This window comes from Chinchilla lanigera, unplaced genomic scaffold, assembly GCF_000276665.1.
Source record: "Chinchilla lanigera isolate Chin_1 unplaced genomic scaffold, ChiLan1.0 scaffold00114, whole genome shotgun sequence".
Taxonomy (NCBI): domain Eukaryota; kingdom Metazoa; phylum Chordata; class Mammalia; order Rodentia; family Chinchillidae; genus Chinchilla; species Chinchilla lanigera.
This window is the reverse complement of record NW_004955515.1, coordinates 2695756-2720685: the sequence shown is the minus strand read 5'-3', so window position 1 is coordinate 2720685 and position 24930 is coordinate 2695756. Positions and strand designations below refer to the sequence as shown.

Genomic DNA, 24930 nt, shown 5'->3' with positions numbered 1-24930 from the left:
GCATGTGGTCACTTGTGTTCCATACTCCTGTAGAGAAGGGTGGCAACACCAGCAAAGTTAGGACATTTTGGCAACAGCTTGATGCCTTCATAGCAGTGGGCTTTCTCCTCTGAGACTTAAGTTTGATTACTACTCATCACACTTTATCTGCATTTTTACATCTACTTTTTATTCTATAATTACAGATGGTTACCATAAGCGAACAGCCAGGAAATCCAGAACTACTGAAAAAAGTCCGTCTACCTCCAAACCTGAGTTTGAATTTAGCAGGTTGGATTTTCCTGAATTGCAGGGTCCAGAGAGCAGTATGTCAGGGATACAGAAGCAGTGCAGATGGGGACCTCTCCGATCCAACTCCACTGTATCTCTTGTAGCAGAAGTGGGAGAACCTGCTGGAGTGGTGTCAGGGGTAAGTTGGGGGGGGGGCAGGGCAGTTTGTGGGTTTCTTTTCAGCATATACTGTTTCAGTTGCCTCACTTCCAACATGACACATTAAATCCTGGTGTGGGCTGTGATGTCCATGTTGTAGGGAGGAGGTCCTGGGGAGGCCTTTTGTGGTGTCTTTGGCTGACCTCTGTTATTTGGGCTATCCACACCTTGTCATTTGCCTTTGTGAAAGAACCACCTGATGGACTTCTTTTTACCTGGTAGTTAAAGGAAAAGGTTCTGGCAGAGTCTAGCTGCTTTGACAGCCCACTTTAAGTCCAGCACCTGTAACACTGCAGTCTCTCGGCCCTTTTTGAAATATAGAGAAAAAGACTTAAAGAGAAATAGTAATATTTAAAACTGCGTAGTATAACTGAATATTCCAGGGTTTTTTTTTAAATCTTTATCTCCAGTCTTATTAATTGCAGATTTAACAAAGGATATTATAATAGGTTACTTTTGGTTTGTTACTTTTTTTTTGAGACAGGGTCTCACTACATAGTTCATGCTGGCCTTAAACTCCTTATGGAGCTCAGGCTAACTTCAAACTTGCAGTGATCCTCCTGCCTCAGCCTTCTGAGTACTGGGACTACAGGCATGCACCACCACACTGGCTTGGTTTGTTACTTTATAATCTTGTTTTGTAATTTTTGTTTGTTTTGGTGACAGGGTCTCACTATGTAGTTCAGGCTGGCTTTGAACTCACTATGTGTCCTAGGCTGGACTTGAACTGTCAGCAGTCCTCCTGCCTCACCCTCCTGGCATGCTGCGATTATAGATGTGTGCTTCCACATCCAGCTTCCTTTACATTTTAAATTATACCATATTCAACATTTTCCCCAAATGTTTTAGTGTACCAAACTGAGGCAGTTTTCTCAAACAGAGAGATTTCAGACTTCCAGGAAAAAAGTGGTATTGGGTTAGTAATCCCTGAAGTGGCTTTTAATAAATTTCTGCTGAAGGGCGGAATGGGGTATAATACAAACCAGTATGAAAATAAGGAGAAAAGAAAAAGAACAAAAAGGAGCTCATCCTTTTATTACAAAGAAGGGATTTTCATCTCCTGCCTTGGGACTGCCCTTAGTTACAGATTGCTTGTAAGTGCAAAGTTAGCACTGTGCAGCGCTGTGTGCCTGTTGGTGCTTCTGCTGCTGTAGCACTGTCTCCATGCCAGGCATCTATGTAAAGCAAGGCAGGCTGACAGCCGTGTGAAAATCAGTTTATCAATAGAGGGGCAGCTGCTTTCTGTGCCCATGCTGTGCCCATTTGGTGGCTGATCAGTCTTCATGTGAGCGTCACTCAAGCAGCGGGATGAAGTGCCAGCAGCATCAGTCCATCATGGCATGAGTGGCTGCCCTCCTGACTCTGTAACTGAGATCGCTTGTACGTGGTGTCTGAATGCAACGTACGGTTGAGCCATTTATGGAAGGACATTTATGTACTGATTGCCTTATTACCTTCAATTACATGAGGGCTGTTTTGTTTTCTGAAAGAAATTTTTTGCCCTGATTGTATCAGTTGTCTCTATAAACGACAGGAAATACTACAAAAGAAAATATGATTGTCTGAAATTGTACAGTTAAGGGAACAATCATGCCTAGGACTTAATCTTTTTTTCTTTTTTTTTTTTCTTTTAGTAGGATATAATGGAAATAGAGCTTTCCTCTCTATTTAGGATTACGTGTTTACTGTCTTAATTTTTTGGTATTTTCTCCTGTCAGATTTTTTTTTAAACTGACTGTTGTATTGGATCTGTCCCATCGATATTGTAGAAAGGGGCTGGGGATTTAGCTCAGCGGCACAGCGCCTGCCTGGCAAGCACAAGGTCGTGGGTTCAATTCCTGGTACCGGAAGAAAAACAAACCAAAAAATATTGTAGAAATACCATACTTGGTTTAACACTTCTTGAACAGGTAACCATTGCTTTTTGTTTTTTGTTTTTGTTTTTGTAAGACAAGATCTTACTATGTGTCTTCCTCTGTCATTGAACTTGTTACCTAGCATAGGCTAGCCTTGAACTTACAATTCTCCTGCCTCAGCCTCTCAAATGCTGGGATTATAGGACTGTATCACTACATGTGGTTTCTTTACTTTAAATTCTGTCTTTTAGCCTGTCAGAAATACCATTCTGGGGGGCTGGGGATTTAGCTCAGCGGCAAAGCGCCTGCCTGGCAAGTGCAAGGTCGTGAGTTCGGTTCCCAGTACCGGAGAAAAACCAAAAAAAAAAAAACCAAAAAAAAGAAATACCATTCTGTCCTCCTGTTTCCTGTAGTTCATATGCTACCTGTCTTTTAGATTCCATCTATTCATTTTTTCATTGGTGTGGCCAGTGATTTGACCATCTCCCATGTGCTACTGTGCTCTAGGTCCTGTGGCAGCACTGGGTACTCTGGGAACAAGAGAAGAACTACAGTCCAGAGTAGGAAACAGGGACAGCAATTGAAGGACAGGTGGTTGGTGCCCTGCTAGCAGGGCCTAAACCAGCCTGAGAGGGTATGTGATGGTAGCACCCCCCTGAGCCTAGCCTCTTTTTCCCACCATGGATGTTTATCCTTCTGCTCTGGGTTCTGCCGCATTTTGTTTTTGCTCTGGTTTCCTGCGTTGCTATTTTATTTCCCTTGCATGGCAGTAGTCTGCAGATGGGGGTCATAAACACTGTGCAGGACACCCTTTAGGTCCATAACCTGTGCTGTGCTCTTTTCTGTGACTGTCTTCTATAGTATAGTTTTTGACTTCCTGGTCACCATTTCTACTTTTTAACTGGCCTCAGTGAACATAAAAGTTACATTTATTAAAAGAATACCCTGGGTTTTTTTGCCCCTGTGGTATAGGGGTTGAATCCCCGGCCACCCTACTACTGAGTTAACCACCATCCCCCCTTTGAAATCTTGAGACAGGATCTCCTTATGTATTTCAGGCTGTCCATGAACTCCTGGTGAATCCTGCAGCCTCAATCTCTGAGTGCTGGGATTACAGGCTTGTGCTACCCACCCAGCCTCAGTTCTTTAAATTAAGTGTTACTGTCCTGGGGTTGGAGCCCAGGGCCATCGTACTGAGCATCATTCCTAGTCGCTTCTCTTTTTTTTTTTCTTGAGACAGGCTTACTCAAACTAGGCTTGGATTTGCCTTTACTCTCTTAGTAGCTATATCCCCAGGCCCAGGCCATTTTTTTTTGTTTTTCTTTTTGTTTTTTAAGATACATTCTTGCTGTATAGTCCTGGTATGGCACTCACATCCTTTTGTGCTGGGGTTACAGGTGATGCTACCCCATCTCTGAGCTACACAGTGTCCTTATAGGCCCTATGTCCAGTATGTGAGGCAGCCTGTGTCTTTGTGGAAGAGCACAGTGTTACCTGCTTCTGTTTCTTATCTCTGGACATTTGTTGGGCTGCTTTAGACTTTGGTATGTGGGCTAGTGAATGTTGTCTTGGGCTTTCACACCAGAGCACTGCTGCTAGAAGAGTCATGGAGCCACATGTGTGCTGTCCTGGAGAGTCATCCTCAGTGTATTAAGTCTGTCAGAAGTTGCACATTGTTATGAGTCTGTGATCCAACACACAAATGTTTGTGTGGTGGGCAAAGAAGCAGAAGGCTTCTGTTTGAAGTTATGGATAATAGGGGGTGTTTTTTCCTGTTACTGTTTTTATGTATCATTATCTCCTAGCATTCATAGTTTGCATTAGCTTCTACTCTTGGTGCTGTATGTTCTGCAGGTTTAGAAAGATGCATACTGACTTGCGTTCACAATTAGAGCATCCTGCAGAGGGGTTGCCCTGCTCTGAAAACCTGCTGTTCTCCCCCTGCTTATCCGTCCTCCCAACCCCTACCAGACGCTGATCTTCTGTTGATGCAGTTTTACCTTTTCTAGAATGTCAGCAGTTGGAGAATGTGTGTAGCCTTTCCAGACTGGCCTCTTTTCCCACAGTTATAGTGCTCATTTAAGTTTCATCTGTGCACATTCAGGGCTTGATAACTTGTTCATAAGAAACTGCCAAACTGCCTTCTGCAGGGTGCATTGTGCATTCGCCCCAGCCACAGATGAGGGCTCCTTTCACTCGCAGCCTTGCCACAATGTCTGTGCACCCTACGGTGTGCCATGGTAGATTGTTGTTTTGAGTTTCTCCAATGACATCTAATGTGTTTTCTTTTTAGGGCGAGGTAGTGATGAAAAAACCCTCAAATGAATCTGTAACTGATAGTGCTGCTTCCAGTTCCCCATCATGTACAAGAGGTAAGACTCACTACAAAATACTATTTTTTAAAGTGAGCTATATATTTTCCAAGCTCATTATTAACTCCAATACAGTTAAATGGTTTTTGTTTTAAAGCTTTTTTGAGGCAGCTAGTGAGTATTTGATGAACTAACCTTAGTGTTAATTTATAATATTTAGTAAGTGAGGTCACACATCTATGTACAAGAAGTGTGAGGAAGTGAGAATTTTAATTGAAACATATCCAATTAAGTAAAATTTTATAAACCTTTAAAATGACTACTTCTGTGTTACCTATTTTTGAAAGCTTTGGTTTCAGGACCCTAAATGCCTTTAAAAAGTGAGAGCCTTAAAGAGCTTCTGTTTGTTTGGGTCACAGTTTTTGCCAGGTTTAAAGTGAAAACAAATTTTTTAAATCCTAATTCATTTAAAAATAGTGAATGCTCACTGGCTGTGGTGGCACATGCCTGTAATCCCAGCACTCAGGAGGCTGAGGCAGGAGGATTGCTGCGAATTGAGGCTAGCCTGGGCTACATAGTGAGTTCAAGGCCAGCCTGAACTGCATAGTGAAACTTTGTCTCAAAGAGAAAAAAAAGAACGCTTTATGTTTTTACAAAGCCTCTTTCTATTACAACTTTTCCAAAGTTACAAAACAAGCGAGAGAGCCTTGCTTTGCATCATGTGAGTCTTTACTGTCTGGCTCCATAGACCTGCTTTGGTGTTTGGCTGTTTAGCTGGCACATGCCATGTGCCTTGGCACACTCCAGTCAGAGTGAGGAATGCAGCTGACACAGCCACACAGTGGACCCCAGAAAGGATCCCAGGAGCATATCTGTCCTGTCTCAGCTAAGAAGTAATTTATTCCAGAAGCATGTGATAGACTGTCCTCTAGAAAGTTCGTGGTTGCTTGTCCTAATGGAAAACTCAGGGTTTTTCACTGGTGTGTTTTCCTGTGCACTGTTGTGTTTGACGCACATGTGCTTCTTTCGCTCTTCACTTCCACGGCTGTTGCGATCATGTGTGGCTCTGTAGCAGTGTGAGCAGTTCACCATTGGGGGCGGCTCAGGCGGCAGACATGTTCTTCTGCCCAGGTCCTGATAGAAGTCCTTTTGTTTTGTCTGTATAGACAGCTTCATGGGCACCTGGGAGGAGTAGTGTTGCTGTACTTACCCCTATGTTCTGAAAGAAATAAAGTACCAGTTATTGTGGTAGCTGCACTCTAGAGATCTTTAGCTTCCACTATTCAAGGTATACATCAAGGTTAGTAAGGCCAAACTTTGATCTTTAACCCTTCAATTCTATGTGTTTGCCACACAGACATTGTTGTGGATTATATTTTAACTAGAATGTTGTCTGTCTTCCCACTTCTGTCCCCTCCCACCATGCCCAGGTGAAAAACTAGGAAAATCAGTTAACCTTACAAGTTAAAGAGAAAAACTCAGCGTGCATGCTCCCAGAAGAAAAAGACAAGTTTAGTGAATACTGTGATTTCCAATGGGATGCTTTGGATAGTAGTCTAATTTCAGTTATACTCTGAGTAATTACTCATGTAATATATATTTGAGTAGCTACAGAATTTCTGTTTACTGTTGAGGTTGTTCAACAATTTTGGTTATCTTTGAGCAGAGTTATCTTGGACACCAATGGGTTATATTGTTCGGCAGACATCTTCAGAACCATCGCCAGCTCCTAAGAATGTTGCTTCTATGATAAACCTAAAGTCAGTTGTTTCGTCAGCAGATCCTAAAAGTGTTAGTGTGTCATCTTCTGAAGTTTTATCTTCAGATCCTTCCTACAACAAAGAGAATCATGTTGTTCATCCTACTAAAAAGGTATGCATCACTAGAGACAGTAACATGGGAGCTGCCGGGGCTGAGGGAAGGGGAGCAGGGAGTTCCTGTCTAGAGGTTCAGTTTTGCCAGAGGACATTTGCCCTGGAGGCGGTGGGTGGAGATGGTTGCACAGCACTGAATGCATATGATGCGTGGGACTGTGTGCTGAACTGGCCACGGGAGCACAGCTTCTCTGTACCAGTTCACAGTCTGACAGAGATGACCTTCCCTGCTGCTGGTAGTCTCCCCATCTCCCCCATCGTAACTGAAAGCACTCTGTCCTGGACTCACTATCCTCAGCGTATTGTACTTAGACCTTGAGAAACGGTATTAGTCAAAGAGTACAAGTGTTTGTTTTTTTTCTTTTTTTTCAGAACTAGGAATTGAGCCCAGGTATGCTTTACCACTGAGCTATGTCTCCAGCCTCTTTTATTTTTTTGAGACAGGCTTTTTCTGAGTTTTCCAGTGGGAATCAAATTGGGATCCCATTATCTCAGCCTCCCTCAGTGCTCTGGATTATAGGTACATGCCGCCACATCTGGCACAACTCGATACCTTGATTTTGTTCTAATACGTGATATTAAAGATTATACTGCATGCTGTAAAAATACATGTTTTGCCTTTTTTGTTCTAGTCCCAAGCATTACAAGGTGGCGACCTCGAACAAAATGAACCCTCAAGGAAGAATAAGAAAAAGAAAGAGAAGTCCAAATCAAAATACGAAATCCTGACAGTGACAGTGCAAGAACCACCAAGAATTGAAGTACATTTATATTTATTACTTATTTAATGTGATATAAGGAAAGGGTCTTTCTTAATAGGCACATGGGTTCACACTGGTTTCCTGAGTGCAGATCTCCAGCATTTTCTATAATAACTCCTTCTCTAGTGCTGAAGAGTGTGACAGACACCTGCTATCTTCCCCTTCCCTCGCAGCTCCTGGCAGGCACTCGGGAAACATTTGAATGAAGGTATGCCATGTTACTAAGAGCTCCCTTCAGTTCACGTCTGGTTTGCATTGGAATGCTGGCTTTTGCAAAGCCTCTTTTTCTAGGTAGAAATCTTGGTGTGAAGTGCTTCCAAAAGAGCTCCTGTTATCCCAGTACACTCCAGTAATGCCTAGGTACACCAAGGAGCCAGCCTGCATTCTCACACCATTCCTCACGGGCCTACTTGTCTTCTTCATATTGCCCTTCCATGCTTGGGTGTCCTGGCTGCTTATTCAGGCACAAGAAATGCTGCTCGGTAGCCAGCCTTAGGGTCAAGCCTGGGACACGCCTACAGATTTGGAGGAGTGGGTCCCAAAGCATCTGGATACTCCCTCCAGAGTAGAGGTACCTGTGTGAAGACCTTTGACTATGCCAAAGAATTACGGCCAGGCCAGGGGACAGTAGACATTTCTGACCTGTATTTCCCACACAACTTTTCTCACAGCACCTAAAATGTTGACAGAATGACAAAATGCTGGCAAAATGACATAATATATTTTTACTTGAGTTTAAAATTGTTTTACTGCAGGCATTTGCCTTTGTCTGTATTGACTAACCTAGTTGAGCACAAATTTGAGATCACTTAATCTACCAAATGTAGATTTGATGAGTTTTCTAATAAAAACATAGTCCTTAAAGAACAAGTTCTTGAGCTGGGCACGGTAGTACACACCTGTAATCCTAGCACTCTGGGAAACTGAAGCAGGAGGAGTGCAAGTTTGATCCGTCCTAACTCAGTGACTTAGTAAGACTCTGTCTCAGAATTTTTTTAAAAAAATAAATAAATAAATAAATGAAAAGGGGGTCTGGGGATGAAGTTTGGTGAGAAGGCCCTTCAATCCCCAGTTCAGTAAGTCTCTTACTTAAAAGCAAATTCTGTTCCAGGAGAATATTTGTAAGTCAGATTTGTTGGTAAGTCCAACAAAGTGAGTCTTGCACACTTCTGACACAGATACACAAAGTAAAGCATAAAGAAATGAAACACACACAGTACAGTAAGTCCTCAACTATACTGTGCTACTGTACACTCTCACACTGTACATTAAACACAGCAGCACAACTATGACAATGTCCAGCATACATGTGAGCTACTTGCACGAGTTCACATCGAGATCTGTTAGTATCTGGGGACTTTCTCTACTGCGAAAAACAGACAAAAACCTCAGGCCCTTCGACACGTCATACCAGGGTAGTGCAGGATCAGTTCTGTAGTCCTCTTGGGATCCTTGGTTACTCTGTTTTTCTGGGATATGAGCATTAAAAGTATGACCTTCAAATTTATTCTAAGATTTAAAGCAGCTCTTAAATTAGCAACTGTTCTGTGTCACTTTTAAGAACTTTCTTGGGGTCTTCTTGAAGAAGGAAAAGGTTGCACTTGGCATATTTGCATTCTTCTGATAAGTGAAGCGCTAAAGGGGTGTGTGGTTTACTTAGGATGCCGAGGAGTTTCCCAATCTGGCAGTTGCATCTGAAAGAAGAGACAGAGTAGAGTCACCGAAATACCAATCTAAACAGCAGCCACAGGTAATTTTTAGATTGAAACCACAATTGCTTTGTGCTTGCCTTTCCTTGCAAAACTAACTCTTGAGAAAAACTACTTTTCCAACATCTTGTACTACTGCATCTTGTGTACTAAGGTGGTTTTGTTTTGATTCATTCCTTCATGGGAAAACAGATCCCATGTGTTGAAACAAAGTTAACTCCCAAGCTAAAAGGCTGTGTGCCATTTATAATAAAAGTACTGGTTCCTGCAGTTGCTTTATCAGAAAGGCGGGGGCACCAACTGCCCTAGGAAACTTTAATGGAAAGAAAGTTGACTCAATTGATTCAGGAAACAGAATTTATTTCCTAGGTGGTAAATGTGACAGAGGAAAAACAAGGGAAGCACCAAAGTTTCATTGTAAGCAGTCAGTACAGAAGCCAGGGTGGCTTCTAGTATGGTGCATTCAGCAGGGAGTGGTGAATCATAAATAGGATGAGGCCCTCGCCTACTTCGAGGCATTTGTTCTCCAGCATGTTTATTGTTCTACTTTTTAAAGGAGGGAAATAATTTGGAAATATTTTTCCATTTGTAAAAATTCTAACCTTTGAGTGCATGTGTTACAGTTCCCGCCCCTCCACTCTAGCAGGTCTCTTGGCCTGCCTTTGTTGTGCTGAGTGCTCTCCCTGTTGGGAGCCCTCAGCCAGTAGGTTGTTGGTGGCAGGCAGGAGAGGTGTGGAGATCCTAGAGGGCCTGCATGCCTGAATGTGTACAGCCTCAAATCACAGCTTTGAAAATGTTTCAAAAATAACATTTGCTTGGAAGTACAGTGAAGGCTTGGGCGTTCATTCAGTGTTATCTGCTGGGCATGACTTGCATCTGTGTAGATTTTGGTGCTAGCCCTATAATTTCATGGCAGTTTGCTGATTCACTTGGGCAGTTAGAGAGTGGTGCTAGAGACAACAACGAAGGAGACTCACACACAAATTTTTGTAACCATATGCTGTATTAGGTAAGCCTTAGTGTCTGGAGATACCCACTCTCTCTCACAGTGGAGGTGAGTTAATACAAACTCAGTGTTCTCAAAGGAGGAGGAAATACAACTTCAGTACTGTTTGCACATGATGTGAGATTGTTTTTTCTTTAATTATTTGCTTTTTTAAAAATACGACTTTTATAGTCACTATCATTTTAATCTTTTAATTATTTAATTTGTAAAATGATGAGCTCATTGTGTCAAACTTAGTATTATAAGTAAACTTATGATTTTTTTGAACTTTTTAGAGTAATTTTAAAAATAGTGGAAAGAAAAGCCAGATTCCGGTGCAGTTGGATTTGGGAGGTATGCTGGCAGCGCTGGAGAAGAAACAGCATGCCCAGCAGGCCAAGCAGTCCTCCAGACCAGTTGTGTTCTCAGGTAGGAGTCTTCTGACCTCACCAAGGGTCAGAGTCATTGTCACAGATTATTTTGTAAATATTTTTGTTTATAGTCAAGTTAATCATATGTATAATCACAGTTTGATAATGGAATAAGGATAAGCCAGTGGAGTGGAATTGTGGGACTAGAAGTAAACGTGTATATCTGTGGCCTGTAGATTCTTTTATAAGGATGCCAAGTCCATTAAAAGAACAAAGAAGATGGCCATAGTGGCACGTACCTATAATCCCAGCATCCAGGAGGCTGAGACAGGAAGATTGCCATGAGTTTTGGGCCAGTCTGGGCTGCACAGATCCTGTCTCAAAAATCACAGATGAAAATAAAACAAAACAAAAGACAACAGCATGTTCAGAAATGATTTTGGGCCATAGGATTTAGAAGAGAGTGAAGTTAGACTCCTGCCTTATACCCTGGATGAAAATGAACTTAAAGTGGATCAGCGAACCAAGTATAAGAGTTAAAACTTTAAAATTTTAGAATAAGGTGGGTAAACTCTCATGACCTTATGAACATGTCCAATATATGGCCCACTTTTTTTGCCTTCTGTTTTTGAGAGGCATTTCCTTGGACTGTGTATAAAATATATAGCCCAGGCCAGGAATATAGCTCAGCGGCAAGGTGCCTGCCTTGCAAGTGTGAGGTCCTGAGTTTGATTCTGGTTCAAAGAAAACCAGCACATTTAATGTATGTAAATAATAAATCTTACTTTAGTCGTTGTTATAATGGAAAAAAGGAAGGAGAAAGTGGCAATGTGGAGAGTCCATGACATTCAAGGTCATCACTGGAGCTGGGATTTTATCATAAGTATGTATGGGGTAGAAAAGGGAGCTAAAGACAAGATTGAGTCTGTACCATTCAGATGCTGTTTTGTACAGAGTCTACTCCCATTTTTTGCTTTTCCTGTGGTCTTCCTATGTGCTGACATTGTAAAACAGTTGCTAAGGACTGGGACATACAGGCCTCCCTTCCTTCCCTATAGGTCAGTTTTCAGGACCTGGTCTAGAGCGGGGAGGGGTGGGGCCAGGTGTCCTCATGTGGCAGATGTGTCCTTGAGTTAGTAAAGCCTGTAGCAGCGTATGATGGCATAATTGCAGGCAAAGCCTGAGTTCTCCAGGTAGAAAGCATTGGCCAGGCTTCTGGACCTCCAGAGAAGCTGATAAGAAGAAGAGGGAGGGAGTAGGGATAGAAGCTGACTCTCATTCTTAGGCTCAAGTATCGGGTTAATAATGTCACTTAGTTATTGTAGGCTGATCAGGTCCAAAATCTCCCAAAAGGGTGTACTACAGGGAAGGCTAAATAAAAAGAGGCAAATGGAATGATTTCAGGGCTCCAGGAGAGTCAAAGCCCTCTCATAGAATTTGAGATTTCCTGAGGGCTAAGACCACAGCCTTCTCTAGGTGGCTGGTGTTGGTTTAGTTCTCAGAAGAAGGGAGGGGAGTACTCAAGGGCAGAACCACTCAAGGACTTCTCCAAATAATGTATTAAATTAATCCACCCAGGAGTGAGATGCTTGAGGCTACAGTCCTTATCTAGTTTAGGTTGGATCCAGGTGTCCTTGGCTGTAACCTTGTCTTATCCTTTGAGGTTTTTGGGCTTCATCCACCATTACAGGCCTTAGTAGGGGTTAGTGACTCACAGAGGTTCACTTACTATGAGTCCACCACCCATCTCCAAACAAGGAGCCTAGGCCTTAGACAGACTCACAAGTAAACATGAAAAGCCAATTGGTTAATTTAAATCCTGCTCAGGGCTGCTTTGTAGTGGTCTCTATCAATTCTTCTTTTTTGTTTTTGTAATTGCAGCAGTTGAAACATGGCTAGTATTGTCGGGTTTGGCGTCCCTTGTAGCAGACTAAGAACAGAAGTAAAAGGCACAAGCATGTTAATATAATCAGTCCATTGTAGAATCCATGATGTGTCCTGTTGGCAGCATACTTCACCACTGGTTTGAAGATCTCATCTCTATGGCCCCGTGTTCCAGGATGGCATCCATACTGATGATTTATGACAAGTTACGAATTCTCTTTATGAGATGGACTTGGTAGATACTGGCAGAAGGAATGTGGTATATTTATTATTGATTTCATCTGTGTGATTACTTGGAGTTTGGTAGTCTCTAGGCAAGATAACCAATTTTTTGAAGAAGGTAGTATCACTATGGCATTGCTTTATACATCTTTTGGTTATGCTTTTCTGCTGGATGTTCAAGACTGAGTTAAAGTGAGACCTGTATTAATTAAAATTAACTTTTTGCTATCTATCAGGGTCAGCTAAATCTCCTCAGGATTAACCTTGGAACCATGTACAGTGCTTCTCAGTTCTGATTAATGCTGCTTGCACTTGAGGGCTGGTGATCTCAAGAGCAAACAGTGCTCCATTTATTCTTTCCATAGGGCAGATGTGTTTTGCGTGGTTTTGCCTAACTCTCTGGCCACCTTGGAGGAGGGGATGGTTGCCTCTCACTGGCCTGGGGCAGAGACTCCTGCGCCCACTGTTGGTGCTCGGTGTAGTTCTTCCTAGCAGCAGGCTGTCGGGCCGGCAGCGCTGTGAGGCTGCTGCAGGCTTGCTGGGGCTCAGGGAGAGCTACACTTGGTGGCGCCACTGGGTACCTGGCAAGTGAGCAGATGTGACTGGGGACCAGGCCACCACTTGAATGTGTCAGACATTGTGCCAGAATGAGGCTCTGCAGATCCAGGCGGCTCTGCTAGCCTGAGGTGGGAAGTAGCATGGGAGGCAGGGAGGATCATCTTGGACAATGTGGGTAAGTAAAATGTCTGTCAGCCCAGCACTCTGGGAGGCGGAGGCAGCTTTGACCCTGTCTCAAAATATAACCCTACTGGAGGTGAGGGTTAGGGACATAGACCAGTGGAAAGGCCCTGGGTTCAGCCCGTCGTACTGTAAAAAAGTTTGCCCTGAAGCCAGGAATTGCACAGGTAAGTCTTAAAGGGCATACCTATTTGGCAAAACACCAGTCATTATTATTATTATTATTATTTTTAAATTTCAAGCCTATAGATGAGTAAAACACACTTGGAAAATAGCAGTGGTTGTTGAACTGAATGATAGTGAGGGTTTGTTACTTAGCATTCTCTTTGGTATATGTTTGGAAGTTTTCTTAATTAAAAGCAGGGTGAAACAGTTAACCAAGGTGGAAAGTGTTGCTCGCAAGTGCCCATGATGAGATTTGGGAAAACCTGTTTATGTCTGCAAAACTGAGGCAAACCAATCAAAAATGTAACTTTATTAGGGCCTCATAAGATACCTAATTAAAAGGTAAACATACAGAAACCTGTAGCCAGCTTCTACACAGGCCACACTGCCTGACAGTGTTGTGGAAAGGGACTGAGGCCCCGCATCAACGTCAGTCACATACTACCTAGAATATCCTGACTGAGAGATGTGTTCTGCACACTGTTTTTTTATACAGACAGAAGGCTGACCTCAGATTAACAGGTATGTTTTAGGGTCCTGTCAAAAAGATGGTAAATTTCATTTAGAATCAGTGCCAGGGAAAAGAGCACATAAGAGCTTGTTTGGGGAAGGTGAGAAGGTTGTTGGCTCAGGCTTAGGTGGCATGGGCAGCTCCTATAGACACCCTAGATAGCTGAGGTCTGAGAGCTGGCCAAGGCCACCAGGAAGTGACCATGACACATGTATTCCACGCTGTTGCAGTCGGAGCGGTGCCCGTCCTTTCTAAAGAAGCCAGCTCAGGGGAGAGGGGCCGTCGCTTCAGTCAGGTGAAGACTCCACACAACCCTTTGGACTCCAGCGCCCCACTGATAAAGAAGGGAAAGCAAAGGGAGGTCCCCAAGGCCAAGAAGCCCACATCGCTGAAGAAGGTGTGTAGAGGGTTTCCACAGATGAGGCACTGTAAGCAGACCCAGTTGCACATATCCACGCTGATATCTCCCAGTTCTTAGATTGCTAGATTTTCAGGTTTAAATGCATCGAATCAAGCTGTGTTCATGCCTCACTAGCAAATGATTCTTCCCTCTCCCAAGGGGACGGGACAATGTATGAAGCAGGGATTGCTTCAGCCACCTGCTAGGGAAATCCCTTCTTTTTTTCCACTTTGTGGTGACAGAGACAGAAGACTGGAAAGGAGAGTTACCATTCCCTCTGCATATGATGTCCTCGCACCGCCCCCCCCCCCCCCCCCAGCTGGTAATCTGCACACACCGATGGGGATCTCTCACGGCCCTGTGGTGTGTGTGTCCTCAGTCTCTACTTAGAGGCAGCAGCCCAGAGTTGGCTTCAGAGCCCAGGATTCTCATTGGCTGCTTTGTACCTTCCTGATTTGTGGGGTCTCTGCTGTCCCCACACCAGCGGCGGAGGGCAGTTCTGAGGACTAGGGCACCTGTCCTAGTCCCAAAGCATGACTGGGCATGTTCAACACACTGACCTCAGGCAGCTAATTTTGCAGAAGAGCTTATGTTTTAGGTACTGGTACTTGAGTGTTTTAATCATTTCTTTAATTTTGAAGATTATTTTAAAAGAACGGGAAGAAAGAAAGCAGCAGAGACTCCGAGAAAATGCTGTGAGCCCAGCTATGGCCAGTGATGAGGCACAGGATGCAGAGAGTGGTGCTGAGGAGCAGGCTGCCGACCAGGCTGGTCCCGCAGGTACCACAGGGTTTCTGTGCTTTCACCCAGAGTCCTGAGGTGGGAGCTGCTGAGCGCATGGGCGCTGTGCACAGCACATTGTCAGGGATGAGTGTGGCTGGCTCCTGGCTCCCTGCGGTGGTGCGCAGGCCAGTGTTGAGCTTGAGTTTCAGTATTCAGACTCCAGTTGTGTGGTGTGAGGAGCCCAGGGGTGGGGGTTGGGGTCCAGGCCTGGTTCTGGGTCTGAGTGGGGCAAAGGAGATGAGCCTGGCCTCCCCTCCCCGAGTGTGATCCATGTGGCACAGGAGGCACCGCTGACTAGAAGAGGCTGTGAGCGTAAACACCGGACAGCAGCTTGCCAGCAAGTGCCTAAGCTACACTGCCATAGAAACACATGCATCTGATTTTGGCTTCATGAAAGTCGCAGAGAAATCCAGCATCTGGATAGAGAACCAGAGTAACGCAGAAGCCCCTTCCCTGTGCCATGCCACACCGCTTGCGTCTTCTTTGCCTATCATCACCATGAGTACTGGGGGCGTGGCATGCCAGGGCCAGGATGGGCATGCAGGCACTGTCCAGTTTCGGGCTGCTAGAGGAAGGCTGCTGAGGATGCAAGCACATTCACTTGTGGCATTCCCCTGCAAGCAGTATTGCCTTAGTAGCTCCTGCCACAGGTTTCCTGGTGTCCTCCCAGTTACACCCTAGTCCGGGTGGCACTCCCATCTTTCCTGCCCTGGGCCTTGTCTCTTGATCTTCACTCTAGCAGGTGTGGGATGTGCTTTGTGTTTCCTTCTCTGATCTGATGGTCTAGGGAAGTCACCATTTGCAGATGGCAAGCTGTTACTGAACCACAGCATGAGTTAGACATACCTCTGTTGTTTGAGATACTCACAGGTTTTTCATTTTTTATTTTTCCTTCTCGGTGCTGGGGCTGAGCCCCAGGGATACAGGCGTACCAGGCAAGTACCCCACCACTGAGCTGACCCCCAGCCCAAAGCTCAGATGTTAGAATTCAGCTCTTAAGGACTGTTTGAAAAAGGATGGCTTCACGCATTTAAGGGTAAAAAAAGCAGAACTGCAGCCCTGATTTTTAAAACTTTCTGATAGGTTCTTCAGATCAGATTTCAGAATTAAAAGATGAATGTGACTAGTGAACTGCATCCTTGAAGGTGGTTAAAATGGTAATTTCCTGTGTGTTTTGCCACAGTAAAAATGAATGAATAAACAAACTAAGGGAAAGGGGGAGGTGTACATCCTCGAAACTAGAAAGTTGCCCTGTCTGTCAGCTTTTCTGCTTCTCCGGAGGCTCTGTTAGCTGCCCTCTCCGCTGCTCCATAGCACTGTTGGGAGAATGGCAGGTGTGTCGGGCACTGGTCACGTCAGTGGGACTGCCATGGGCCAGCACTGGGAGACGGTTTCCACTGCACCCCAGGGCTCTGCAGACATGTACAGTGAGCTTTTCATCCCTGAAGTTTCAGGGAGAACAGAAGAACTGGCTTCCACTCCTGTGGTTGAGGGCCAGTCAGAAGAGCCGCCTGCTACAGAGCTCCAGAAGGATGCTGAGGCCTGCCAGCCTGCACCCGACCAAGCTGCCTTCCCCAAGATCCACAGCCGCAGATTCCGGGAGTGAGTGAGCGAGTGCCTGCCTGCTGGGGCCTGGGAGAGGCGGGGCACTTAGGTTGGATTTGGCACTGATTTCTCCCCGCTTACATGCACAGCACAAGAAGTCCAAGTAGTTAGACTGTTCTGCACTTTATTCTTCCAGATTGAGAATCATCAGGTACCTAGTTAGTTACATGGGTGTTCAGGGGTGGCCTGACCCTTGTATCTGTGCTTTGTTTCCTGCCAGTGATGATGGAAGAGGTGCCCTTGATCCAGGACTGCAGGGATGGGTGGGGAGGTGGCAGATGTTATTGAGATCCCTCTCGTGATTTTGTTTCTCTATACGAGATCTTTAGGGCAGGATTTTTGTCCCTGTTTGCCTGCTCTTCTTTCCTTTCCCACTTCTCTTCCTGGGTAGTTCATCCAGGGATTTGTGTTCGGAACAGGGAAGACACATCGGGACGTGACCCAGGCAAGGACCCTTGTATGCCACAGTGGAAGGCAGGGTCCAGAGGTTTTTGTCCCATTATGGTTCAGAGCCGGGGAGGATGCCTCAGTCATTACCTTCCCCAGTATTATTCAATAATTCTGGGGTTCTGATGAGTGTTACTGTCCCTGTGACTTCCTGTCTAATGCTGTTTGTGTCTCTTTTTCCTGGAGTAGATGGTTGCTGGGCCAGGGGCCAAGTTCTTGGTGTCTGATGTTCCTTTCAGTTACTGCAGCCAGATGCTCAGTAAAGAAGTAGACGCGTGTGTCACAGACCTACTCAAGGAGCTGGTCCGCTTCCAAGACCGAATGTACCAAAAAGATCCAGTCAAGGCGAAGACTAAACGCCGGCTTGTGCTGGGGCTGAGGGAAGTTCTCAAGCACCTAAAGCTCAAGAAGCTGAAGTGCATCATCATTTCTCCCAACTGTGAGAAGATACAGTCAAAAGGTAGGTAATACATACACCATGTTATCCTGTGGCACATGGGCCCCGGAGGCAGTGTGCAGGTGCTGCCCTCGCACTCAGCTGTGCCCCTGGTCCCAGGCCCAGCCCACACCCCCGTGGCCTTGGCAACTTTTCAGTTGTGTTTGTACTGAGTGACTGTTTCCTAGGTGTGTTGCCCACTGGGTGCCACCTTCTGAAGCAGGCCAGTGGTGGCGACCTGCACAGCGTTCCCACCTGGCCAGCAGGCCTCCCTCTGGAGCAGGGAAGGATGTGCCACTCGTGCAGGTTCTGCTCAGGAGCTGGGGAGGGTCACTGGCCACTCCTGTCACAGAGGTGATGCACCGGCAGCCAAGCCAGCCAGGCTCCTTGGGGCTGTTCAGTGTGTAAACAGTCCCATCTGCCTACTCACTACTAGTATGGCTTTGTCTGAGTACCTTGCCATTTTACCTGGGCTAGAAGGTGCTTTTCGTCAGATGATAGATGTTACATAAGGCAACAGTGAACCCTCTTCTGTGATGTCTCCTGTTTACCTTGTTCTTGGGCCATCTTGGCTCTCACGGGACATGGCTGACTACATTATGTCCTCCCTCGTCCATAGCAGTGGGCTGGAGTACAGCTCAGTGGTGGTCTCTTGCCTAGCATGTTCTGGGCTTGCATCCCAGCACTGCAAGATGGAAGTGGTAGTCAGGAGCACAGTGGCCTTGCTCGCACACACCCTTGCTTCACCTCGTCAGTGCCACGAGGAGGAGGGAGCATCTGCACACGCCAGCCTTCTTTGGCCCTGCTCCTTTTTCCTGCTGTGTGAACCTCAGCTCAGCCACAGTCTTGGGGTTAAGCCGCGTGATGATCTTACAGTTAGCACTCCAAGTCTGAAGCTGGGAGGTTTTCTGGCATCTGAGACCTCCAGTGGCCCAGCAGACATGGTGGGCTCCTCATCCCTCGCTTGTCCCTGTGCTTGCTCAATGCAGGGACAGCGGCACTGCTAACCTGAACGTGATGGGATTTCAGTGACCTGCCCTCCTGGCTGTGTGTGTGGCAGTGCTCAGAAGCCTTTCCAGGTCACTGGAGAGAAAAAACCACTTGTTTTTCTGCTCTGAACCGGGAGAGCTGCATAGCTGAGAGGGTCTCATAGTTACACAGCATTTATTTAGGGAGAAGGCAGCTATGGGCTCTTGTTTTCCTGTGTACGTACCTCACCACTCAGCCCTCTAACTAGTTTAGGACTGTTTCCTCCGATAGCTTCAAGTATGTGGCTTGCAGGCTTTGCTTGATCATTTCCATGTTACGCATTTGATGACTTCCCGACAGAATCATCCCCCAGCTTTCTAATACTGGGATTCTAGTTCTTTTGTGGTGCCCCCACACCTCATTATAGGGGATTGAACCCAAGGCCTTTGCACTGAGCTAAATACCCAGCACCATTTTTATATTTTATTTTTGAGACAAACTCTTGTCATGTTGCCCAGGTTGGGCTTGAACTTGTAATCCTCCTGTCTCAGCCCCCTAGAATGCTTAGTATTTATTTGTATACACTTAACATTAACCAAACCAACCTGTGGTCTCAGCCAGCTGCCTCAGAGCTTTCAGAAGTGGGGTACTTATTCTGGCTCCCTTGCCTTTTGTGCAGCTGGTCACCCCGCAGGCCCTTTGCTTCCACTCTGTTCTACTAGAGTATACTGTTTTGGGGTCCTTGGTTTGTTCCCTTGTTTGCTGGAGCAGGTGCTACTCTTTGGGCCTTGGTTCTCTGCTCGTCACCAGAAATCCCAGCTTGTGGCACTATGCGGTGGAGATGCTCTGGCCCAGGAGGGTCACAGTCACGCAAAGGGCTGGGAAAGCAGGTGTGGTGGAGCTCCTGCCGGGGCAGGTCCAGCGGGCCCAGGGCTTTGCACTGAGCCAGTTCCCAGTGGTGCTGCCCCAAGAAGCCCGCTGGAATAGGCTCGGCTGCGGGCAACGGGGGTTGGGCTGCTGCATGGATGGATGTGCCCTGGGGATGGCTTATCCTCCCCTCAGAGATGGTCACATGCCCCTGGGGAAGGCGGACTAGGCCCTTGGCCTCCACTTTTCAACCTGTCTTCACTTCTGCCATCAGAGGTGTGGCGTGTGGGGACCCTGTCTCATCTGAGGGCTGTGGCTGGGGGGCTGGAGGCCTGATGCCTCTTCCATACCATCAGTGGGGCCTGCGCTGCACTCCCTGCCGTGCTGCCCACACCTGAGCTTTGGGACACCCAGGGCCCAGGTCTGGCCAGCCTGGCCTGTCCCCACTGTGGCTCACGTAGCGAGGCTAGCTCCGTTTTCCATGTGCGTTTCCGCTTCTAGGACTCTTACCCTCTCCCAGGGATTTGTGTCTAAACAGTAAAATGGTGGATGTGCTGTCCCAGGCCATAGTCCACTGTGTCCTGGACATACCTCACCCTTCTCTGGTGAAGGCTGGAGTTCTCCTTGCTTGGCATCTTGAAGATTTGTTAGGCACTTAAAGTGTAATTGTTCAGTCATTAGTTCCTACTTTTTCTTTTTATTGGAATAAGGTAGCTCTTGAGGTAGTAGCAGCAGATATTTTTCTGGTTTGTCATTTGCTTTTTAAATTTTTTTTTGCCTTGTTAAATATTGTAAATATTGGTATTTTGCATTCTTTTTCTTTCTGCATCTGAGTTTTACTTCATTTTTCTACCTTCCTACTACAGGGTTATTGAAGAATTTTTAAAATAGTTTGTCCCTGGTTGTGTGATGTCTTTTTTTTTTTTTTTTTTTGGTTTTTGGTTTTTCTCCGGTACCGAGAACCGAACTCACGACCTTGCGCTTGCCAGGCAGGCGCTTTGCCACTGAGCTAAATCCTCAGCCCCGTGATGTCTTTGTATGTTTAGGTAGACCACATTTCAGTGTAAGGTACAGAGCATGAGTCTAGCTGCATCTTTGCAGAGGTCCGCCCAACCCCACCTCCCCCTGCCACCCTGCTGCCCCAAGATGTTTTCCCCAACGAGTAGAAGTGTTGTTCCTCACAGGCTCGCTCGTCATACTTTCCGGTCACTCTTGGACCCTCTGCCTGTGGACTGCATCTCCTTGTTAGTAGTATTGAGCTTTATAACAAGCTTGGAACTTGGCGATGCTAGCCACATGTTTCCCTTATTTGTCATTATAAGAAATCCTGCTTTGTAGTAAGCTTAAATTTTAAAGGTTGGAATTAATGTAGTGTTGACATTGTATCATTTTAGATCGTGCTATCCAGGAACATAGATGCTTTTTTATATAGATATTCCCGTGTTAATTAGCTGAATAATGTGTTTGTGCCCAAGGCAGTCTTTGGGTGCTGATGTAATTGAAATAATCTGTGATGGGGCCTCTGTAGAGCTTAGTGCCCCGTGTGCCTGAGGCCCTCATCTCCTGCCAAGGGAGTGCTCCCTGCTGTGGGGGTGCTCTTTCTCCCTCCCTGCTCACGCACTTACCTTGGCTCCCCAGGCAGGAGGAGGCAGTGAGCTCTTGGAAGCCAGAGCCCTGCCAGAGGGGCCATGTAGGGTGAGGAATTCTCCTCTCTGGGTCTCTGGTCTTGTGTGTAAGTGGGAGCTCAGCATCTGCCTTTGAGGGTTTAGGATGGATACAGAGCTGATCCGTGTGAAGGAGCTGATCTGTGGCCTGGCAGGAAGTGTTGTGTAGAATTAGCCAGTGCTTAACTTTGCCATTAGCATTGTGCAACTGCACAGGACATTGTTAGGCTCTGGAGGTGTCTCCTTTGGAGAATGGTTCTTCCATGTAGCTAGTGCTTGCTTTCTGGGGGAATTCAGCAGAAGCTAAAGAGCTGGTGTAGGGCTGTAGGTGAGGTGTTTGCTGTCCAGACAGCAAGGCTCAGCTGCCGCTTCCATGGTGTGTCCTTGTCCTCTGACCAGGTGGGCTGGACGACACTCTGCACACCATTATCGATTACGCCTGTGCGCAGAACATCCCCTTTGTGTTTGCTCTCAATCGCAAGGCTCTGGGGCGCAGTTTGAACAAAACAGTTCCTGTTAGCATCGTGGGCATCTTCAGCTACGATGGGGCGCAGGTGAGATGGGACCCAAGCTGGGAGGGAGTGGGAGGATGCTGTCTCTATCCCCCCTATGGGATAGCCTAGTTCCTCTGCTATGCTGGCAATTGAGGAGATGCCACCACTGAGGCGAGCTTCTCATCACAGTGGCCTTAATCTCCTGACAGCACCACATGCCAGGCCCTGAATCTGGCACTGGGCTGACCGCCAGCAGGTATCTCAGAAGATGATCCACTGTTGGCTGTAGGTGGCACCCCAGTACCCACAAGTACAGAGGCTTGTTGCCCCTGCTTCTCTGTGGTGGGTGATCGCTAAGTGTGCAGGGACCAAGGGGCATCCCGGGATGTCACCTGTGTGCTCTCACTTGTGTTCAAGGACCAGTTCCATAAGATGGTTGAGCTGACCATGGCAGCCCGGCAGGCATACAAGACCATGCTTGAGAATGTGCGGCGGGAGCTGGCAGGGGAGTCCGCACCTCAGACACCTGTCAGCCCGCCCTCAGAGGGCCCCAGCAGCTCTGTGGAAGACAGCGCCCCGGCCCCCTCTGCAGAAGAGCCCCACTACAGTAAGTCTTTGGGGCGAGGGGCTGTGTAGGGGCAGGCATCTTGTGGCTTATGCAGGGTCCTCAGGAAAGCACCTTGGCATCTATGGTGTCAGGCCTGCTGCAGTAGGGCCTGGGAGGTCCAGGCCATGGCCTGTCGAGACTTGGGAAATTGTGAAGGCCTGAGTGGCTGTTGCACACAGATGTCACCCAGAGGATGGTCTTAAAGGTAGCACACCCACGACCATCTTGGGAGGCCGAATGGAGTCTCAGGGGATGCTCTGTGGGGTGTGACTGAGGTTGCTCATTGAGGGGGCCTAGCAGGCTGGGAGAGGAGGGTAGAGCCTGCTCTAAGCAGGGGGAGCATCTCACTCTCCCCACTGGCTTCCTAGGAAGAGGGGTTTCTGACGTGTCTGCACCTCATTGCCGTTTCCTGTTCTAGTTCAAGTCTGGAGAAAGCATCTGGAAGCATACAGTCACTGCGCCCTGGAGCTGGAAGAATCCCTGGAAGCCTCAACCTCTCAGATGAGCAACTTAAATTTATAAGGAGAGTGTTCTTTCCTGTGTGTCTGTGTATTGTGGGTAAGGAACGGGGAGGCTTAGAAAGACTTGGGGGCTCTTCTCTCAGTTTTTCACTGACCTTACATACTTTGTATGGCTGTTGAATTTGGAAATTAACCTGCATGAAAGGCACACGAAGTGGTGGTTGTGAGGTCTTCAGAGCTGGGATTCTGCCTGGTGGCACATGTGGTCTGGAGAACACTGGAAATGCAGTCCTTGAGCACCTTGCCTGCTGAGGCCCCACCTCCACTGCAGCCCAGCCCAGCCCAGGGTCCATCGCAGAGGCAGGCAGGGGCTTCCTGTGGCGAGGGACAGCAGGAGCTGTCCCTCTCTCAAGGATGCTGACATTGGCACAGAAGGCAGTGGGGAGGGGCCCTTTCTCAGGGGACATAGCTCTTAAGCTTAACAATGGGGAGGATTTGCTAAAATGAGCCTCAGAAGGAAGTTGGTTTTCTAACCTGCGACTTTTTGACATCAGTTATTCCTTTTAGTCTATATTTCCAAAGAAACAGTGTATATTGAAGTTGCTACATTTCAGTTTAGTTAATATACTAATCTTCCTTTTTTTAAATGAACATATTTTGAATGTGATTTCTGTCATGGAGCCCAAGGGGCAGAACTTACTTTGATATTTTCCCTGTAAGAAAGAGGGCTTATTTATTTTGAATAAAGAGTGATTATTTAATTTCATTTCAGACTCTGGTGCTTTTAGCCTCTCAGTCATACTGGTTATGCCTGCATCCTGGAGGGGCCAAGCTGGGCAAGGTGGCTATGTGCAGTGGCCCTTCTGGCTCTAGCAGTGGTGGCACCTGCTAAAGTCTCAGGGCTGACACTGTTGCTGTCAAGGGGCCTCTTGGTCTCAGTCTGTACTTGCATTCCCTTCACTAAGCTGCTGGCAGAAAGGGTTTCATCTCTACTTGCCCAAGGAAACAGGTCCTGTACTGGTTTGGCTTTGGAGCTCCTGTTCCATTCAGTCCTGCCAGACACTGGCATCTGAGCAGTGGCCTGTGATGAACAGGTCAAACTGGACAAATGAGTCAGAACAGTGTGTTGCAGACAGGGCTGGCAGTGTGACCACAGGGTGCTGGTGGTGACCACCTTCGGGCCTGTGGCCAGCATGTGGCCAGTTGTGGACGTGTTCTGAGCTTGCGTGGGAAGCATACGTGGCCAGCCAGGTCAGCATGGTAGAGGAGGTCTTTTTGCCTACCCCTCATTGGGAGCCAGAGCAGGTTGATGTAATAAGTTTGAAAATAGGAACTTGTGCAAGAATAAAAGCTCCATGTGTAGTTTATGGGGAAAAATTTCAATAGCTTTTCAGCTGTACTCAGCATATAGAATTTTTACATCTGATGAGTCAAAAAATTATTTTAAAATCTCTGCTGGAGATGAAGGTCTTCTACTCAGAGGCCCTTCTTGGAGGGCTCCAAGTCTGTGATACCTGTTGTGCTAATTTTGGCCTAAATGTGGCTAAAGCAGAGGCTTGCGGGTGGGGGCTGAGCAGAGCAAATGTGCAACTCTTATATTAACATGTGCAGAGTTGCAAGTCCCTCCTCATAGCCACAGTCCCCATCAGGAGACCCTGTCACTGGACCTTGAATGTGTCCATCTTATAGAGCATGAGCGTGGTCCACCGAGTCAGACCTCAGAGGACACCATGGAAAGTGGCCCAGAGCTGACAGAATTCACTCAGCAGTGGCTGCAGTTGAACCCACTCCTTCAGAGACCCACGAGTGGAGAACTCACAGAAGAGCTTCCTGTTACATGTCCTTGATGGGGGGCTGGGGATTTAGCTCAGCGGCAAAGCGCCTGCCTGGCAAGCGCAAGGTCGTGAGTTCGGTTCCCGGTACCGGAGAAAAACCCAAAAAAAAAAAAAAAACAATACATGTCCTTGATGGTTCTGTATGCAAGATAGTGGCTGTCATCCAGATGGGAAAGCAGGTGCCAGGCAGCCTGAAGACCACTCGGTTCCATGTGGAGAAGGGGACAGAAAGTACACAGGCAACCAGGGCAGCTCTACTCACAGCTCCACATCTCTGGGATCCTTATTCACTTTGGCGCATGAAGGAATTGGTGAGAACCAGTGTGTACCTCTCATAGGAAAATTCCAGAATGGTGTGGAGTAGGCTGTGCTCAGATGGCTGAAGAGACAGCCAGTATCTCAGGACAGCCATGGTCATAAAAGAAGCTCAGTTGTTTTTTTTTTAATAGAAAAAAGGTAAATAAAAATTTCATAACAGAATAATAGGAGAATAATAATAGTTAATACATTGCATGTTATCTTTAAAGTAGTTATTCAGAATACAA

The 24930-nt window shown here is 46.6% G+C and overlaps 1 protein-coding gene across 3 annotated transcripts in view; it reads left to right on the top strand.

Moving 5' to 3' along the window:
* Secisbp2 (SECIS binding protein 2) overlaps positions 1 to 23316 on the top strand; it is a 32056-nt gene extending 8740 nt beyond the window's left edge. For 2 of the 3 annotated variants that reach the window (XM_013506888.1, XM_013506887.1), the window contains exons 5-17: positions 186 to 409; positions 4579 to 4657; positions 6264 to 6469; positions 7104 to 7232; positions 8893 to 8982; positions 10223 to 10355; positions 14048 to 14214; positions 14859 to 14997; positions 16449 to 16602; positions 17292 to 17512; positions 21388 to 21542; positions 21900 to 22089; positions 22508 to 23316. In XM_013506888.1, the coding sequence (XP_013362342.1) occupies positions 186 to 409; positions 4579 to 4657; positions 6264 to 6469; positions 7104 to 7232; positions 8893 to 8982; positions 10223 to 10355; positions 14048 to 14214; positions 14859 to 14997; positions 16449 to 16602; positions 17292 to 17512; positions 21388 to 21542; positions 21900 to 22089; positions 22508 to 22611 (1991 nt within the window). In that variant the 3' untranslated portion in view covers positions 22612 to 23316. The remainder of the gene's footprint in view (positions 1 to 185; positions 410 to 4578; positions 4658 to 6263; positions 6470 to 7103; positions 7233 to 8892; positions 8983 to 10222; positions 10356 to 14047; positions 14215 to 14858; positions 14998 to 16448; positions 16603 to 17291; positions 17513 to 21387; positions 21543 to 21899; positions 22090 to 22507) is intronic. The other variant, XM_005408879.2, reaches the window with a different exon arrangement.
* The last annotated feature ends 1614 nt before the right edge of the window (positions 23317 to 24930 follow it).